The sequence below is a fragment of the Nematostella vectensis genome, chromosome 13 (assembly GCF_932526225.1).
Source record: "Nematostella vectensis chromosome 13, jaNemVect1.1, whole genome shotgun sequence".
Classification (NCBI taxonomy): domain Eukaryota; kingdom Metazoa; phylum Cnidaria; class Anthozoa; order Actiniaria; family Edwardsiidae; genus Nematostella; species Nematostella vectensis.
This window is the reverse complement of record NC_064046.1, coordinates 8811947-8830610: the sequence shown is the minus strand read 5'-3', so window position 1 is coordinate 8830610 and position 18664 is coordinate 8811947. Positions and strand designations below refer to the sequence as shown.

General features: G+C 40.2%; 2 protein-coding genes across 2 annotated transcripts; one reads left to right on the top strand and one right to left on the bottom strand.

Moving 5' to 3' along the window:
* The first annotated feature begins 25 nt into the window (after window positions 1–25).
* Window positions 26–3592, top strand: LOC5518502 (putative methyltransferase-like protein 7A). The gene is made up of 3 exons (XM_001638471.3): window positions 26–776; window positions 1297–1330; window positions 1600–3592. Exons 1-3 carry the CDS (start codon window positions 246–248, stop codon window positions 1839–1841), a joined length of 807 nt encoding a protein of 268 aa, XP_001638521.1. The 5' UTR covers window positions 26–245; the 3' UTR covers window positions 1842–3592.
* On the bottom strand, window positions 3393–18646 carry LOC5518514 (cleavage and polyadenylation specificity factor subunit 2). Its single transcript, XM_032363231.2, has 20 exons — window positions 18348–18646; window positions 17264–17423; window positions 16651–16756; window positions 16188–16433; window positions 15940–16028; window positions 15322–15420; window positions 14996–15063; window positions 14616–14670; window positions 13364–13531; window positions 12573–12673; window positions 12010–12100; window positions 11717–11817; window positions 11435–11492; window positions 10786–10834; window positions 10615–10672; window positions 10055–10142; window positions 9081–9221; window positions 5431–5640; window positions 4868–5002; window positions 3393–3909 (listed from the first exon to the last, which is right to left on the bottom strand). Exons 1-20 carry the CDS (start codon window positions 18494–18496, stop codon window positions 3817–3819), a joined length of 2265 nt encoding a protein of 754 aa, XP_032219122.1. The 5' UTR covers window positions 18497–18646; the 3' UTR covers window positions 3393–3816.
* Window positions 18647–18664: the final 18 nt, after the last annotated feature.

Here is an 18664-nt window from a genome sequence, read left to right as displayed (position 1 = left end):
AGCCCCAACCGAAAGGCACCATGGGAGTAGGAAAGCTATAAAAATCTGCAGATTTATAAAACCTATATCGATGTTTTTCTTCTCAGTTAAAAATCTTTAAAAAAAAATAGATTTTGTGAAGAACAATGCTTTGTTTTTGACACGAACGGGCAAAAAAGATAAATAGATATTTCCTAGTCTCTTCACGGCAGAGTAACCGTTCGAACATTCTCAAGAACAACATTCGACAACTAAAGGCAAATATTATGAGCTTCTTTAACTTAACCAACATCGGCCTAGCTGTCATAGGCATCTCTGTTGTGGTGAAATCAGGATTGAGCTCCAGATTTCTTGACGCTCTTTGCTCAACTAGCGCTTACAAAAGCTATTTTGCCAAACTGTTGACGATGGCGCGAAAAAAGGAAGATAAACCAGGGCCATTCAAAGATATGAAAACTACGATGTTTAAAGGGATCAAGGAAACAGCCGAGGAAATTGGAGGAGATGTTCTTGAAATAGGATGTGGAACAGGCAGTGCTTTGAGAATGTTGTCTTTGCCAAAGGGCAGTGAATTCATCGCGTTGGACCCAAACCCTCACATGGAAAAATACTTCAGAGAAGAGTTGGACCGCTTTCCTGAAGTCAAGCTAAAGGCATTTTTAGTACAAGGAGGGGAGGACTTAAGCAGGATAGCCGATGATTCACTAGCGGCGGTGTTTGTCATTGATGTTTTGTGTTCCGTACCGGAGGATGGACTTGACAAACTATTAGAAGAAGTAAAAAGAGTTCTAAAACCGGTAATTTATCAATTAAACTTGACCTGACAGAGACCAACGTAGGAAACAGTCCTGTAGCCATGTGATGGCCTAGATCCCTGGGTTGGGGTTCTTCCCATGTTGACTTAATAGGGGTGCTCGTCATATTTTTTAGGGGTCAAAATCGGGCATCAGGTATTTTTAGCGGGTATCCAGGAAAATAATAGGCTTAATAGGCTTTTCTCTTAGAATTGTTTTTTTTTATGGCTTCTTGGGTATTTTTAGGGATATTTTTTTGGGAAGAAAGGGGGTGGGGTGAGAGGTTTTAGACCCATATAACAGATATTTTCATGTATTCTCTATAATTCAGCTTCCCCCTCACCCCTTTGATCCAGATAGGGGTGTGATTGCCAACTATAAGCAAGTTATAATTGTGAATATTTGGTACGGTGGGTTAAGGCTGAAAAAAGAAGATGTCCCCCTGTGGTGCATTTGACTGGCTAGAGAACAGTATGTCCAGGGTATTCCCATTCTCACTAAATAAATTTGTTCTGCGTTTTAGGGAGGACGTTTCTTTTTTATTGAACACATCATTGGTGAGTACAGATGATTTAAAAATTATTTACTTTACTGGTAGTATTTCTCCACTTACATTTCTTTTTTATTGAACACATCATTGGTGAATACAGATTATTTAAAAATCATTTACTTTACTGGTAAGATTTCTCCACTTACATTTCTTTTTTATTGAACACATCATTGGTGAATACAGATGATTTTAAAATCATTTACTTTACTGGTAGGGTTTCTCCACTTACAGTTTTAAATGTAATTGCCTGTATTTAAACATTCACTATCTTTCAAGACAAACCTGGAACCTGGCGGCGATCATGGCAAAGATTACTCTCAAGTCACCTGGGGGTGTGGCCTCGTCTCTTTGGCAACTGTCATTGTGACAGAGATACAGATAAAATCATACAAATGGCTGGCTTTAGCAAACTAGAAATGGACAAGGTCTACATGCCAACTGATAAAATCAAGAGTGTATTTATGAGGAATTTTTTTTATTGTGTTGCATATTTTGTCAATGGCTATGCCAGCAAATAGAATTTTCCTTTCAGTATTCATCACTTTTTTAATTTAAAAGGTTTGACAATCCATAAAATAGATTCAGTCCCATTCTTTGATATCACAGACACATAGCTAGTAATGGGCACAGTGGATACAAACATGATTTTTACACCCCCTCTTTCCTAAAAAAACACCTGGCTTTGCTTCTACTACAAACATATTTTCCTCATGTCAATCAAGGCCTGTCCTTTTTCTGAATGGTCAAAAACATTACCAAGCAGGTGGGAAATCTTGGTGTCAAGACTTCTTTTTCAAAGATTGTGGCTTGCAAAAGTCTAAGCAACGTGGACACCAGCAATTTCATGTGGAAATTGTTTACTTGTAATTGAAAAAAATATTTGATAAATTTTGCAGTTTTGTTTCGTGAGGCTAAATAATCAGTTGACTACCAGGTTGAAATACAATGATGACGGGAATACGTAACACACAACGGTTTTCAGCAATAACTAAAGAAGAAATGAAGACGAAACTAGGACAGCGCGCGCTTATATTTTCTAATGTAATTTGATTGACATCTCAATCTCAAGCCAGGCCTTACAGTTCACAGCCTTTTTTTCAAAGGTTGACCAAAATTCCTGTTACTTTAGCCTGTGAAGCGAGACCAAAGGGTTTGGGATAAAGAAAGACGGAGACGAGGCGCGCAGCTGACCCCCTGCTTTTTTCCGTATACACGTTCGCTCAAGCTAAGTTCAAACGTAGCCTCCTTCCCAGGCATCTCTAAAGCAAAAGAAAAGGGGAGAAAAACAAGGGAAAACATGACCGGGCTTGCGGTGGCGGAAGGGCGGGGAAGAAGAGGAGAGTGACACAGGTATACCAATTCGGATAAAAAATCTTTCTCTATCCCAGTGTTTTTTTTTTTTCCAACACTAGAGACGCCTGCGGAGGAGGCTAGTTCAAACGTCGTATTATCCATGAGCCGTATTCAGTGCATTGAATTGAATACGGCTCATGGATAGTACATTTGAACTTAGCCTCAATAAACGTTTTAAGCTAATGAGGTAAATCGCGTTCTGGTTGGCCGAAAAGCCTTGCGCGCTAGCCGAGGTGTCGATCATTTTAGAGCTAGAGTCAGTAAGCCTTAGCGGGAAGCATTTCTGGCGTCTTATATAAATAGCATTATCAGTATTCCTTTTTATGATTCTCAGTTCTTTGATTTTTAACTTTGGAAGCTGGGTAATTTTCCCACTAAAAGTGATATCCATTGCCAGCAATGCGCGCGCTCTTCTTTGGGTAAAACTGATAAAAACGAGGTCGGCTGGAACCCCCCTTTGTCCCTACACCCGCTCTATTTTCCATGCCAGAGGCGCGGGGTCTATCACTCATTTTCCTAATCCCTTTGCGCTTGCTACGCACCGGCACATACCGCGAGCTCACAGGAACGAGCTGGAAGTCGACCCTTGCAAAGGCTCGGGGAGGACAAACGTTTTTGATGGTATTTTAGGGTCTTCTATTCACGCCCCCTTATAATCATTTGTGCCTCGATGTCAACTTTAAGCGATTGGGAGTTTGCATATCCAGACAAACAAATGCAGCAGACAAAACTACTTTATTGACAACGTATTATGTACATTAACTACATGGGCTACTAAAACAAAGCAGTTCATCCTTGACATGGGTGTATTTGTGTAGGGAGTCGGTTCGAGGGGGGAGAGGGATGGATGGGAAAAATGTTGTAACGCTGTAATGCTGTGTCTTCTTCTAGACAATAAAATGTTGTGAATACAGAAGGTCCCAGATCTTGTAGTAGTGAATGCCGGATGCGCTGGTAGGCTGTGTCCTCTTCTAGACAATAGTATATTGTAAATGCAAAAGGTCCCGGATCTTGTAGTAGTGAATGCCGGATGCGCTTGGTAAGCTGTGTCTTCTTCTAGACAATAGTATATTGTAAATACAAAAGGTCCCGGATCTTGTAGTAGTGAATCCCGGATGCGCTGGTAGGCTGTGTCTTCTTCTAGACAATAGCATATTGTGAATACAGAAGGTCCCGAATCGTGTAGTAGTCTTCGCAAACAGTTCCCTCGAGTCCGACTCGACCCGTCTCGTTCTGCAAAGGTAAAATCACGACATTGTCATGGACGAAACACTGATAAACCAAACCGGTAGAAAAAACTAGGGTATAATACAGGTTTCTCGAAGGAGAACTTCGTAATGACATAAAAAAATTAGGACCTTAATGGTTCTATTCGCTACTGAGGAATGAATTAACAATTAAAATTGTGTGTTTTACACCTATTTGAAAACTAAGTTGAAAAGAACGTTTTTTTTTATACTATAGGTGTATAATTTTCCCAGCAAAGAACACAGCGGCCAAAACAATTTCAACATGCAAAAGGCAGAATAGTATTTCGTTGGCTTCACTTATATAGGCTACACTATATTCAGAGATACGTAAAACAGACCACGTCAACCTTGTGTTGATTCATTTTTGTGATTCCACCACGCCGTATATGTAGTTTTTCTAGCTTGCCTGTAGATGTTCTAGTCATGCTATTTAATGACTGGTTCACACTAGGAGGCAAGCGCAATAGCAAGAACAAACCCAAGCGCAACACAAGTAAAAATCGGCCAGACACAAGCGAAAGAAAATCCAGCAGCTTTCTCTTGCGCGTAGGTTGCAGTGAGAATGGGAAAATCAGGCCCGTAGCCAGGGTGGGGGGGGGGGGGGGTTAGGGGGGTTCAAAACAAACAAAAATATATAACGTTTGGCTAGAGATATACCGTACACATCAATATGTCTTTAAAATGACTATAAAAATCTTTTTATAATAATTATCTTTATTATTATCGCTATATGTTAAAAGGCACCCTATTAATAACATTTTAAATACAGGATTGATTACCTAATGTAATAAGGCGAGGAGAGGGGTATACCGGAAATTTGGTCCTCTGAAATGGAAAAACGAATTACCCCGCTCAAAATCCTGGCTACGGGCCTGAAAATAATGCGCGTTGCGTCCTAGTGAGAACGAAGCCTTACTCAGCAGGCAGCCTGGGTGACTCACCCTACGCACGCACACCACGTTGTTGCATATGAGGACTCCGCCTGCGAACTCCGCCTGAATGCCTGCCTTGTTGAGCACTTGCTTGAAGTCGGAGAGGCGGGGCTCATTAATAAACACGGACACGTGACCTGCGATCTGTCAATCATTAAAACAAATACGTGACCTGATCTACCAATCATTAAAATGAAAACGTTACCTGCGATCTGTCAATCATTAAACACACACGTAAGAGGAGGTATCTACCAATCATTATGATAAACACGCGATCTGAAGATCATAAACACAAAAGCTTGACCTGAGATTTGTCAAACGTTACACAGGCACGTGACCTGAGATCTACGAATCCTGGACATAGACACGTGGCTGACATCTATCAATTATTGAAACAAACGCGTTTATCGTAAACACGAGACCGCAACTTTCGATATGTCAATCAACGGAACAAGATATTCAGGGGTGGGATGGCGCATATTCATAACGTCGGCACAATACTTTGCTAGCACTAATTTAGCCATCAATTTAATGGTGTTACCCTACCTGTCTTTTAAAAACTTTGCCCCTACCTTACTAGACGTGTTCTGCTCCAATACTGGTACAGTATCTAGCGCCTCGTCCTGATCAGTCTCCATCTTCTCCTCACCGGGCTTGTCGCCCATCAAGTCCTGATTGGCTGGAGCCAGCTTCATGTCCAACTGCCCATCAATCCACGCGAGCTCTGCGTCACGTGCCTGCGCGAACTGTAACGAGCTCACCAACGCGTCACGCAATTTTACCTGGGAAAAAATCCAAATTTTCAGATGGCAGCGGCGGATACAGGGAGCGGGGGGGGGGGGGGGGGGGGGGTTGGTACTGTCTATGTGCCTTTGCCTGCTTGACTTTGCTGACGCGACAAATCCAATTCAGCTTGAAATATGTAAGATCTTCGTAGTGACTTACCCAGAACCACTAGATCAGTTATAAGCCGTCTATCCGACCATTATCCACCCCCCATATCGATATCCTGGGTCCGCCTCTGGATGGTGTATTAATTGTACTATATATTATTTATGTGTTATATGTTATTATGTGGCATTAAGACCCCGTCCCCACGTATCCGTTTTCGTTTGAAAACGCAACCTTTTTGATACGGCTACGGGTATCGTCCACACGGAAACGCGAAAACGATGACCGAAAACGGAACAATTGGAAAACGATCTCCAGAGTGGAACAATTTAAAAACGATACCCTTTCGGTGACGTGGGGACGGACGAAAACGGAACCTTTCGATAACGATGGCGTGATAGCTCAGGTCCAGTCCACTTGGCGCGCGAGTACGCATGCGCTGTAGAGCTTGTTATCGTTCTCGTATCGTTTTTGCGTTTTAGTGGGGACGGGTTGTATCAAAATGAAAACGCTTCTTGTGGACGCGAATCTTTTTTGAAAACGGAACAAAAAGGTTGCGTTTTCAAACGAAAACGGATACGTGGGGACAGGATCTAAGGTGTCGAATTTTTTTTCTATTTTAAGCACGTATTACATTTATATAAGGTTTAAAAATTCTCCCGCGTCTAACCTGAGTATCAGGCCCTCCTATGTTTCTATCGCGCCTGCGAGAAACAAGACAAGGGCCTGATACAAGTACTGTTCAAATCGCATGTTCTCATGCCGGATTTTGGCATGGCTCCTGATTGGTACAAAAAACCAAGGGCACTTGAATGGGGCGCGCTGATTGGTTCAGCTATATATAGTACCCTAACCCGTCGACTGCTCGTTGAGTAATAGCGGACTCCAAAACTGCTTTTGACCTTGCGTTAGCAGAATCAGAGAATCGTTTTCTATAACATTAAAAAAATATATTTTACTCCCCTCATTTTCTTCGGAAAAATTAAAATTCCGCCTGATACTCTGATGTTCAAATGCCTTGCCCGGGCAGGTAATTGCGTGTATTTATTTCTCATTGGTATCGTTTTTCGAAACGAAGATCGATCTACTAGTTTTACCAAAGGCGCTGGAAATATTGATGTCATAGAAGCTGCTTGATGCTACAGACATCATTAGTAGTAGCTATCAAATTGTTAGACAGGCCAGGCGCCAAATATTCTAGGCATAAAAAAAGCACGAAAAAAGCTTGGGATTGTTTGCGGTACTTCCCGCGAGTTGTTGATCGAGTGAGCTTATCAAATAATGGCATTTGTGTTCAAGCAGAGGTTTGTCTATTTAGAAGAAAGAGACTGTAGTAAATTGGTGATGTGAATATCCTGTAGAAATGTGTGGATCTGCAGTCATATACACCGTAAGTCTCCTGAGCCGTGAACTATCCTTGCGTTTCAAATCATTTAGCATAAAGTTACCTTCACCGGGGTTCGTCGTTACTAAAATTATTACCCTTGCATATAACACAAATGTAGTTTTGTTTTTACATAAATGCTGTTTATAATTTGATTTGGGCACTTGATTGTGCCACCACGCGAGTCATTGGAAAATGGACAGCCGACTATTTTGACAGCGGCCTGAATAGGGGCGGCAGGCGTCGCGTCAAGTATTTGTGTCAGGCGTACTTTTATTTTTCCTCTCCAACTTTTGAAAGCAAATGTCGTCTCGATTTGAATTTCGCTTTAATATCAGTCCGATGCTGGCTAGAGGCAAGATGTAGCCGAATTTCTTTAGCATTAAAATACGGGTACAAAAATAGTCAAAACAAAAGTATAACTATGCCGGGTTTCCTGTGTCAGGTGAGAGCTGGACCCGACTTGCAAAATCAAAATTTCGAAAACAAAATGGACTACAGTTGGTTTTCGAGTTCATCAAGTCTTTGGGTCAAAAGACTGGTATTTTGTCTGGGACTCGTGAAACTTCTAGAACTGTTTCTATCCATAACCAAACAGGTTTCAAACACGTCACAATCGGAACAAGATAGATGGCAAATCCAAGATGGCTTCCTCTATAGCAAACTTGAAAACTCGAGCGAGAAACTCCTTTCTCATGGACCTAGAGAATCACGAGTTAGGAAAAGAACTATATTTGGACCGAATTCAATACCCCGTATTACCGGGTTCTCTCAGGGGGTAATACCTAAAGCGGCCTCTGTAGAACGACATGTGCACGAGTCAAAATACGAGGCCTTCATGTGTGTTGAGGGCCAGGGCCTTTTTATAGTTGGTACCACAGCGGAGCCAAGGGACACGGACAGAGTGCTGGATTTGGAACCTGGGACTTGCGTTGTTGTTGCCCCAAGATGGTATCACTCTTTGGAGAGTGTTGGCAGTGATTTAGTCCTGCTGTATTTTGGCGTGGCGGAATAGATAGATGTAGTACAATAGGTGGTGATCTTGTGTTAGAGTATCTTTACATGATTCCAGGTTGAGCGCCAATCCAGACTAGTGGCCTAGCCCGGGTCAGCCATTCTTCTCATAACCTCCAGTAACGTTTACATGTACCCAGCTCTAACTTGGCTCAATTTTCATCCCGGGCATCCCAGTTCTCAGATGGGGTTGTCCCTGGTTGAAAACTGCCACATTCACAACTTTCTTGTGTAAACACACATTCACTAGCCTAATTGGGCTTATATCAAGATCTCTGTCTTCAGAAACAGCCAAAAGCTAGCCTGTATTGCAAGCATTGTGGGAATTGTGTGGGTTGACCTGGCTCATGTAAATCAAAACAAGCTAGCCCAGGTTAGCGCTCAACCCAGGATCATGTTGAAATACCCCTACGGTATTATGGCATGGCAGAATACTCAGCTGTGTATGTGGTGGTCTACTCTACTAAAAGTGGTTATAGTCTAGTTTCAAGAATGGCCATGTCACTCAACAACAATCACCCAATAACAGCGTAGTCTATTCCAATTTGTATTGAGAATACAGGGATAAAAGACCGTATTGTGCAGCTCATGCAACAAGTGAAGTGCTTGAAATTGCTAGATGTACCCAAAATCTTCTGCTACTACTACATTAGTCATACAACCCCTAGCGAACACCTTCCAACACAGTTTCTAATTCAGACCTGTTGAAAAGTTTCAAAGGAGCGTGAATACATTAGAACAGTCCATACTTTTGGTCCAGTGCTGTTTAATACTATATCAACAGTAAATTGTAAATATGTTCAAAAGGTACTATGTAAAGTAGATAGGTAATTAAGTAATTTTATTCTTCCTCTTAACAGTTGAACTGAACAGTTGAGTGGTTATACTGAACTGGTAATAAATCATTATCACCATCGCCATCATCATCATTACCTGGTAAATGTGCCTCTCTCCAGTTGCCTCCACCGTCTCCCCCACAGCAGGCGTGAACACCTGACTCACTTGGATGCTGCTGCTTGACTGACAGTAATCCGCCAAATGCTGGGTGGACTTGGAGTCCCCATGGACTAGAACCTGGAACAACAAAATGATATCAGTAAACATGACTGAACAAAATGTTTCAAAAAGCTCATTACACATCAGGCAGATGATCCCTTTAACTTTCAATTGCAACTTTTAGTAAGTGTCATGTAGCTTTTGTCCCAGCATTTATAAAAATTTAAGGATGATTAAGGAAAAATTCACTGAAAAGCCTAATTCTTGAAGGTGTGCATTTCAGACTAGTGGTATCAGGGTTTTGAATAGGAAAATCAGTCTAGAATGCAAGGGGCCAACAGTGATTATAAGAAGTCATGACTTCCTTAGCATCACTTGGCAATGCAAATGCCTAATGTTTTTACCTCGAGTATGAACACTCATTGCAGGGTGATGAAGAGTATTTTCGTGATTCCTGATTGGCCCTAAATTTAATCTGTGTTTCGCGAAAAAGCCTTATAATAAACTTGACTCATGATAGAGTACTATATTGCGGTCCGTGATTTGGGTATTTTACTTTCATGAAACGTGACAGTAGGCGCAGAGAATAATTAAAACACACATACATGTAATATATTTCTGAATAAACATGAACTTTATATAGATTGTTGGTCAATAAAACAGATTTGCGGGTTAAGCTGCATTGGGTCTCCAAGTGATTGTATATTAAATCATATAATCATGAGCAAAGCAAAAGTTAAAACCGTGATTGGTGCAAGCTTCTTTTTTAAATTAATGATTCTTGAAAGCCTGAAAAATAACCTCGTGATTCGTGATGGGCACCTCCTCTGTCATTGATTACATCAGCAAAACCATAACAGATAACAACTCAAACAAGTACCTTATTCCATTGTGAAAATATTTAAACCTACCAGTTTCCTGGGGTTCACAAGATTCAGGATACGCTTGATGGATTCTCCGTCAGAACGTCCCTCGAAGTCTATAAAAGCCAATGTACACCTGGAAAGTCACAAGTTTGTAAGAGTAAGCATGCAAAGGCATCATTAGGGACTTAGGGCGTCACACCAGGGGCTCCGGAGAGGGAGGGTCTGGAGCCGTCTATGTAATCTTAGGCTTGTGTTAGGGAGAGTTTTTGTTACAGTAAGTGCTATGTGGCATGTAACAGAACTAAAAAAAACTGAGGGGAAAAAATGACAGAAAGAAGACAACCCCCTCATTAAGAACAGAAAGACAGTCCAAGGCAGAAGTAAACCATCATAAAGTAGATTTTTTTTTAAAGCTTTGAGAAACAAAGCATGGTCATTCTCCTGCAGTAGGCATGTGGCCACAATTTGTTGAAGTGGGAGGAGGGGATATGTGAAGGTATAGACATGTGAAAATAATTTAAAGAAATCTGGGGATTTTTGAATGTGGCCGAGGGTGTGTTCCTGCACCCCCTGTTGCTATAGTTTACCAGGTGCACATTACCAACCTGATGCTAACAGTCTTCTTTTGGGAGATACACTTGGTAGGGACCTTGGAGAGATCTCCTATAAAATACATAATACTTTAACAATATTGTTTGGCCTTTGTACATTTGGTCAAGAATACACATCTTGCAATCTCAAAATATATTTTGCTGAATGTTCTCCATGCTCCATACCTTGGGATGCCAAGAGCTCTGCATCCACGGACTCAGTTTTTTGTTGCTCCTGCAATAAACAAAGTCATTGTTAAAGAATGGTGATCAACCACTCCTTTGTTATTGGTTATCATTAAAAATACAATAGCTACAGTAATCACTAGTAAACTTCAAAAAAGCAATCCACAAATGAAGTGAGATAAGTTATTGACAAATTTGATTGAAATCATCTTTTGGTTACTTGCTTGAATTAGCCAATGGAAATGGGTTCTTTGTATGACTCAGCATTGAGCAGGAGCATAAAATGCTGTCTTGATTGGCCTTGTTTAAGCAAGGAACTTAAAGGAACTGAAGAATGTTTTCTTTGCTTCTTTAAATTAAGGTAATATTTTTAAGGTATAATTAAGGTAATATTTTTTTTTAAATTAAAGTAATATTTGCTTATGGTAAAAGTGAGAGAAGAACAAAGGCAAGTATATAACCTAGCATACTTTATCAATGAATTATAAAACTGTTAATTCACAACCATATAGGGCACAACCCCAACCAGGAAAAAACTACATGATACTTGATCTATCTTATAATTTCTTAGCTTATTCAAGAAAAACCAACATTAAATTAAGGTAAGGGCTGGTGGAAGTTACTGTAATATACTTCAAATGTCACTTACAACTTTCTGCTTCTCTTCCTCTGTTGCTGATAACTCTCTCTGCATATAGTCTTCAGGTCTAGAAGTTCATAGTAATCATCCAATACTTACAGTATATGGGTAAATTTACATGTGAATAAGATCAAATGCTTAAAATTAAAGTACCCCTAAGTTAGCCAGGAACATTATTCTTTTAAAAACCTCTTTCACTGCATGAACAATTCTAAAGGTTAGCCTTATGTTGTAGTTATTGGTAATTGATAACCCTCAGGATTGGTGAACACAAAAGCATCAAGAGTTTACCTGATGAACTCGCCGTAGTCATCCCACTTAGCCTTCTCTTCATGGCAAGGGAACATTGGGAAGGACCTCGCTTGCTTGAAGAAACTGCTCTTACGCCCACTCTGAGTAACACGTAAGATATTTCAACTAAGGGATGCTATATGAAGATACAACACCTGCTACTGACGAGGAAACATTTATAGCAAATAAATCAAAGTTTTGTGTGCCATAATTTTGAAAGATAGAAGGTATATTTTGTATTCTTGTATCTTTCCCTAGCACTGCTTCCCAACAAGGCTGGATGTGGTACATACCTTTTGTTCTGCCATCATGAGATCATGCCGTGCGCCACTTGCAACCTCGTCCTCCACCTCACTGTCACTGTCATCCTCGGCAACCAAGGTACTAATAGCAAGTACAGGATAGCTCAATTCCTAGACAACTTGATCCCTAGACAGCTCAATTCTTTGACAGCTCAATTCCTAGACAAGTCAATCCCTAGACAGCTCAATTCTTTGACAGCTCAATTCCTAGACAACTCAATCCCTAGACAGCTCAATTCCTAGACAACTCAATCCCTAGACAGCTCAATTCTTTGACAGCTCAATCCCTAGACAGCTCGATCCCTAGACAGCTCAATTCCTAGACAACTCAATCCCTAGACAGCTCAATTCTTTGACAGCTCAATTCTTAGACAACTCAATCCCTAGACAGCTCAATTCCTAGATAGCTCTATTCCTGGATAGCCCCATTCCTGGACAGCCTTATTACTAGACAGCACTATCCCTAGACAGTCCAATCCCTAGGCAGCTTAATTCCTACACAACCCAATTTGTATAAAAAAAACTCCAAAAATGTCTGAAAGCTCTATACATACCTGGGCATGCCGTCAACAGCATGTAACTCCTTTTCCTTTTTCTTGTTCTCCTCTAAATAGCGCTCAAGCTCCTCCCCCCCAAGACGGACCCTCTGTTTGACCTGGAAATAAAAAGCCAAGGTTTACAACAAGTATACTGAAACAAGCCATTTGTTGAGCAGTTGATAAATGAGGCATTTCAGGCTTGGTATTCTCTGTGTGCGCTAGGATCTTGAGGGCACGAGCCACTGTGGCTAATTTTAAGCCAAAAGAATTTGCAACACTGATGGGGAATTAACCACAACCAAGAAGCTATAGCAAACAATTTTCTTTCCCAAAAAATGATCACATTTGCAACAATACTTTTTTTGAGATATGAACAATTAATATAATAAATTTGCTTGTAAACAAGTAAGAAGGAAAGGGTGTATGTACCAAGTCTGTTCTAAACCTCAGGGTTTTATTATATGTTTATAACCCAGTGATGGACTACAGTGATGTTCTAAACCTCAGGGTTTTATTACATGTATATAACCCAGTGATGGAAGACAGGGGGGTGGCCTGAGGGACCCAGGCAGCCAAAAATACAGTAAATGTATGAGGCATTATCTAAAATTCAGGAGAAAATGCCTTGAAAGTCCCTTGTTGGCTCCCTCCTGTTGAAAATCCTGGCTACGCCGCTGGACTAAAATATGACATTAGTTGCACACAATATGTGCCTTGGACTAAACTCTGAACTTCAAGGCCTGACTTCCCAAGTCCTTTAACTAGCCGATAATAGCAAAAAATCTAAGCCACGGACTCACACATACCTCAAGTTCTACTTGTTTTAGTTCCAGGTTGTCAATCAAAGTGCGAGCAAGGGTCCCCGGGGAGGAACGTGCTGTAAATATGACAGTGTTCTTAGGGTTGTCTGCCCACTCAACAAATAAATCACGGGAGAATCCTGCTGTGAGATCCATCATGCTTGCTAATACAACCTGAAGACAGGGACAGCAGGGTGCAATTAAACAAGAGATTAACACTTTAAATGGGGGGGGGGGGGGGAGGGAGAATATTTACAATAGGAATTTATAATACAAGCTACAGTTACCCTCCTGCACAGAAAACAAAGAAAACATGTGGACATAGAAAGCTCTGCACAAAAGGGTAAGCTGCAGTCAATGAGTCAAAGCTGCATTGTCACCAGTTTACTTCTGGAGGGTCGACGGAAACCCCAACTGACAAAAGGCAAAAAAAATCTAATTAGAATCAGCACAATTAAACAGGCCATCTGCCCTAAATTATCAGTCACTCCCTAGAAGAAACTTCCAATAGACACACTGCTTTTATAATTTTTTATTTCACATTTTCACCTTTTCCATGAAAAATCATCAGAGATTCAACCGGAAGTAAACTGGTGACAGTGTGGCTTTAAATGTGTAGTTCCAGAAAATATCCATCCCCCCCCCCCTCATGGAGGGGATTGGAAATTCCGGGGGGCAGGGGGTTCAAACGTCCAGGAATTCCCAGAGGGGTAGTGGGTGGAGGGGGGAAAATGCCCTTTTTCATGAACAGTTACTGTATTTATTATTTTCTAGGGGTTTGGAAATTCCAGAGGGGTGGGGGGTCATACCTCCGACCCCCTCCATGGGGGGTATGGATATTTTCTGGAACTACACAATGGTTGATGTAAATGATTGATGATTGATTAATGTAAATGGTTGATGTAAATGATTGATGATTGATTAATGTAAATGGTTGATGTAAACCAGCTATAGAGACAATATGCCTTTCTTGTATACACATTAATTCCTCCCTCCCCCTATTCATAGTTGAAACAGATACAAGGTGGTCGGACAAAGGCCTAGAAGCCACCACAGGTAGCAGCCATATGACTCATGTCCGACCACACAACACACCTGAGATGGTTCCAAGTAAACAAAATTAAAAATGAACACATTCAACACGAAAAAACCCATAAAATCCCTTGGATTCCCTCTTTACACAAAAGTTTTACTTGTGAGTACCCTTGTTCGCTGAGAGAGGGATATGTATAACCCTAGCTAAAAAAACCAATGGTACCTTAGGCTCAGGAACTCTGGCAAGGTCTGCTAGGCTGTGACACAGATGACAGTATCTAATATGTCAAAATTAAAAGTCAAGCAACAGACAGTGACACAGATGACAGTATCTAATATTTCATAAACTAAAAGTCAAGCAACAAAATAAATTGCTTTAATTAATGAACTACTCTCTAAGCCAGACAAAAAAATTGCTGTTTTAGGTTATTCTATATTTCACGGGTTAGGGTTAGAAGTGACTCCTGTCTGCAAAATTAATTTTAACCCTAAGGGATAGCAATGTGTGGTCAACAGCAATTGTTACCCCTAAGAGATTGTATATTCGGGGTGTTGTCAATTCACGATTGCAGATTGCTATGTAAGATATGTCTTCACTGTTACCTGAATTGGTAGGGGTTATTTCTTCCAATTTCAAATGCTTTCATGATTTTATCGCTCATCCATTCCACCTGAGATTATTAAATAATAAGGTTGCTGTGGTTCATATGAGGTCTATAAAAATGTATGTACAGTACAAGCTTGCTTGTACAGAATATATTCATGAGAATCGTTCAATATTCTTCTCGTTGCAGTGATTGGTAGAGGGCCTTGAAAGTATGTGAATAAATTAGAGCTGACAAACTTTTGGTTCCAGTGTTGTAAATACTGTAGGCAAATAGCTAAAAGGCAGACCTTGAGTATGAAAATAATTGCTTTCTCTTTCTAACCTGCGACTTGGCAAACTCAATCACATTGTAGCTGACATTATTCAACATCGCCAGGGAATAGGCAGAAAGTCCAGAGTCCAGATTACGCCATAGTTGATCCTATGGTAAAAAGCACAAATATCAACACTTCTGCCCAGGGCCAAGAAACAAAGTACTATTTTCAAGTCATCAAAAATTGGGGTATAATGTTTTTGATTTTATTACGATTGGTATAATTTCTTTTTGCTACTGTATGTTTGAGGGTTAATGCTAATTCTACATTCATCTTAGCAACTCTAATAAGATTTTCTGCAAAACAATGTGGAATAACATGATCTATAAGCGGTATAATGTAATAGAACGTTTTCCCATAAGCGAGGCTTGAGATGCTAATGAGCTCTCAGGGCTCACTAATATGCAAATGAGTGGATGAGCGTGATCAGGATTGCAGATTGATATTTTGGCTGAGATTTATCCATTTAAAACCTCCAGATTATTCAATTAAATGAATAAATACTTCTTTGACTTCTTGAAATACTATTCGTATTTGCCCATAAACGCTTGGATGACACATTTGAATTTGAAATGTGCTGTGAAGTGAGAATAGATGTTTTGTATTCTAATCGACAGACAATTTACCAGCAGTTGGGACAGCTCTAGAACCCTTCCAGCAGTATCTATAGCGATCATGACATTGCCATGCCGACGCATTGTCTTCAAGATTTCACCTACCAAGAAATATAATTAAAAATTGATTAAGGAGCAATAGCAGTTTTCCAGCATATATGACAATCAACAAACATTCACTCCAATTATCCCTGATACTCAAACTAGCTAGAAAACTGAACAGTGATTTATACTAGGATACTAGATAGTGGTTTATTTACCCATCAGCTGTGTATCCCTTTCTCTGCGCCGTGTCTGGATATTTAGAGCATTAAAGGAGTCTGTGATAAGCAAAGACGGCCGACTGAGTGTCTCAAGCACAGCGCCATTAAGATGCCTCTCCTTCTTGTGATTATAATCCACTGCATAGATTATATCTTCTTCCCCATCTTTGACAATCTTCCACATGGTCCCGCCAATCATGTGGCCAGCGGCGTAGGGTGTTATCGTTATACCATGGCCTTTGCCTTGAGAGGTAAGCAGGGTATAGGTATGTCAAATATAACATTACAGCAAGTACTGTATATTACAGCTGTGTTCCAGAGTTCACGGTTTAACAGGTCATGCTTTAATTCAGCTTCTATATCTTCTATATATATATATTTTTTTCAACTTAATCGGCTCTCTGCGTTTTTACATTCAGGTTCAATGTTTGTCTACATAACATATCAATGTAGCCATTACCTTTTAAGCTGACAGTCTGTGAATACTTTAGCTGTATAATCTTGTCAAACACAGCGTCAACGTCATCAAGACTGAAGACATCAAACTCCTCTGAGTTTTGATGACACTGCAAGAAGAAAGACAAACTAAAACATCATTCCTTAATAAGATGCTTAGTATTTGTATAGCACAAATCAGCATTGTGAAACATGATCAAAATGGCTTCGCAGTGACTGACTTCACTAGTAAGTAAGTAGTTAAAGTGTAGGCACTGTCACTGAAGATGGTATCACAGGCCAGTGTCCCCTGTAGTTCTTTAATGTCGTCCAACACAGGTTAAGGAATTGCAATGAGAGATGGGACATCTGGTCTAACATCCTTATCCGAGAAGACAAGGGATTCACAGTGAATTCTATACCTCTGGAAAAAAAACAAGTTTGAACTGACCACGGTTTAAACCCTGGTCCTTTTACATGAGAGACAAAGCCTATACCACTTAGTTATTGGGACATATTGAGTTTGTGCAGTTGACTTTGAACACAGAAACTGTTGTCTGCCACTGTAACAAATATACAAGGAATGACTTTGGCTCCAGACAAAATGTTCCAGGCATTAGCTTGATGGACATGTATACCTGGTACCAATCATACATGAACATCTGCCCCATCTTGTACACTGGTATAGTGGTGTAAATAGGGCAGTGAAGCCCACACTTGCCGACCAAATATGGTAACCCTCCCATGTGGTATATATCTGGAAATGATACCAGTACTGCATCAACTTGCTGAACATGCCTGGAAAAAAGATAGGGAAACATTCCAGAAGTTAGCATCTAAGAATTTAAACCATCAATTGCTGGTGTTGTGCCAGACTTTTATCTTTACAGACTAAGGCAAGGACCTGCAAAATAAGCTTTTGAATGCTCCGGCTGACAATCAGCTCAGCCAATTAATGCTTGAAAAGACAGAGCAAAACATGGCAAGTTTTCCCAAAATAAGGTCTGGTTAACTTCAGTAAGCTTGAATTTTTGCATATAGGTTCCTTAAGTTATGTAAACCAACATATCAAAAAGTGTTTTTTTCTAATGGATTCGTCTTCGAGATATGAGGCTTGAAGTCCAATTTTCAAATGTTCAAAGTATGAATTCTCCTTGTTTTAGGGAAAAGTTGGGCTCTGATCAGAAATTTAGCCAACTTTGCTTGCTTATATCTAAATTTCATATCTTCTAAATTTCTTTAAAATTTGGAATTAAGCATTTGGTATGCAGAATCTTGAGCTTTTATATTGAGAATTGGAAAATTTTATGCCATTTTTTTTTCTGTCGCGTGAAAAACATTAAGGCCAAAGAAGGATGAATATTTGCAATTCAAGGTATTGGCACCTATTCTTGCCCGGGACCTATTCTCTGATCAGACTAGAATAGGTTTGGCGAAGGGTTCGTATTTACTTTGATTTTTCTCGGTACAAAAACAACCTTGTGAGAATAGTCGCAGTCTACACAATTACTCTAACATGAAGGAGGTCAACAATGCAAATTAACTCTTTGACTTGAAATTTTCTCCGGAAATACATTTCAAAGATAAAGTGGACGAGAATAGGTGACAATACCTTATCTGCCATCCTGTATCTTACAAATTCACCCAAGTTTTAGAAAAAAAACATAAAAGCTAAGCTACCGTGGCGTTACTAAACATTATTTTGCCAGTTTCTACGCTAACCGCTTTATTGATTCCATGATCTCCATATCCAATGTCTCGTTCCAGCCGCAGTCGAGCAGGAAGCGAAATTCATCCACTTGCAACAGATAACACAGAGGTGCTTCGTCGTGGGCTCCAGAGAGCACATTTAGCTTAATAATGGACGTCATTGTAAAGATAGACTTATTCGAAACAAAACTCTAGGATAACTAACTATGGAATATTTTCATATAGGGAGCAATTCATTGTAAAGGATTTAGTTCAACGCGAGCATGTCTCGCATTGGCCGCCATGTTGAAAATTACCCATGTTGCACTTGAATACTACCACACCACAGG

Coding starts and splice junctions, on each gene's coding strand:
- LOC5518502 (XM_001638471.3), top strand. CDS start 246: ATGAGCTTCTTTAACTTAACCAACATCGGCCTAGCTGTCATAGGCATC. Junction 777..1,296: donor TAAAAAGAGTTCTAAAACCG/GTAATTTATCAA, acceptor TCTGCGTTTTAG/GGAGGACGTTTCTTTTTTAT. Junction 1,331..1,599: donor TTTTATTGAACACATCATTG/GTGAGTACAGAT, acceptor CTATCTTTCAAG/ACAAACCTGGAACCTGGCGG.
- LOC5518514 (XM_032363231.2), bottom strand. CDS start 18,496: ATGACGTCCATTATTAAGCTAAATGTGCTCTCTGGAGCCCACGACGAA. Junction 15,421..15,939: donor TAGAGCTGTCCCAACTGCTG/GTAAATTGTCTG, acceptor TTTTTACCATAG/GATCAACTATGGCGTAATCT. Junction 5,641..9,080: donor GAGAGAGGCACATTTACCAG/GTAATGATGATG, acceptor ATTTTTTCCCAG/GTAAAATTGCGTGACGCGTT.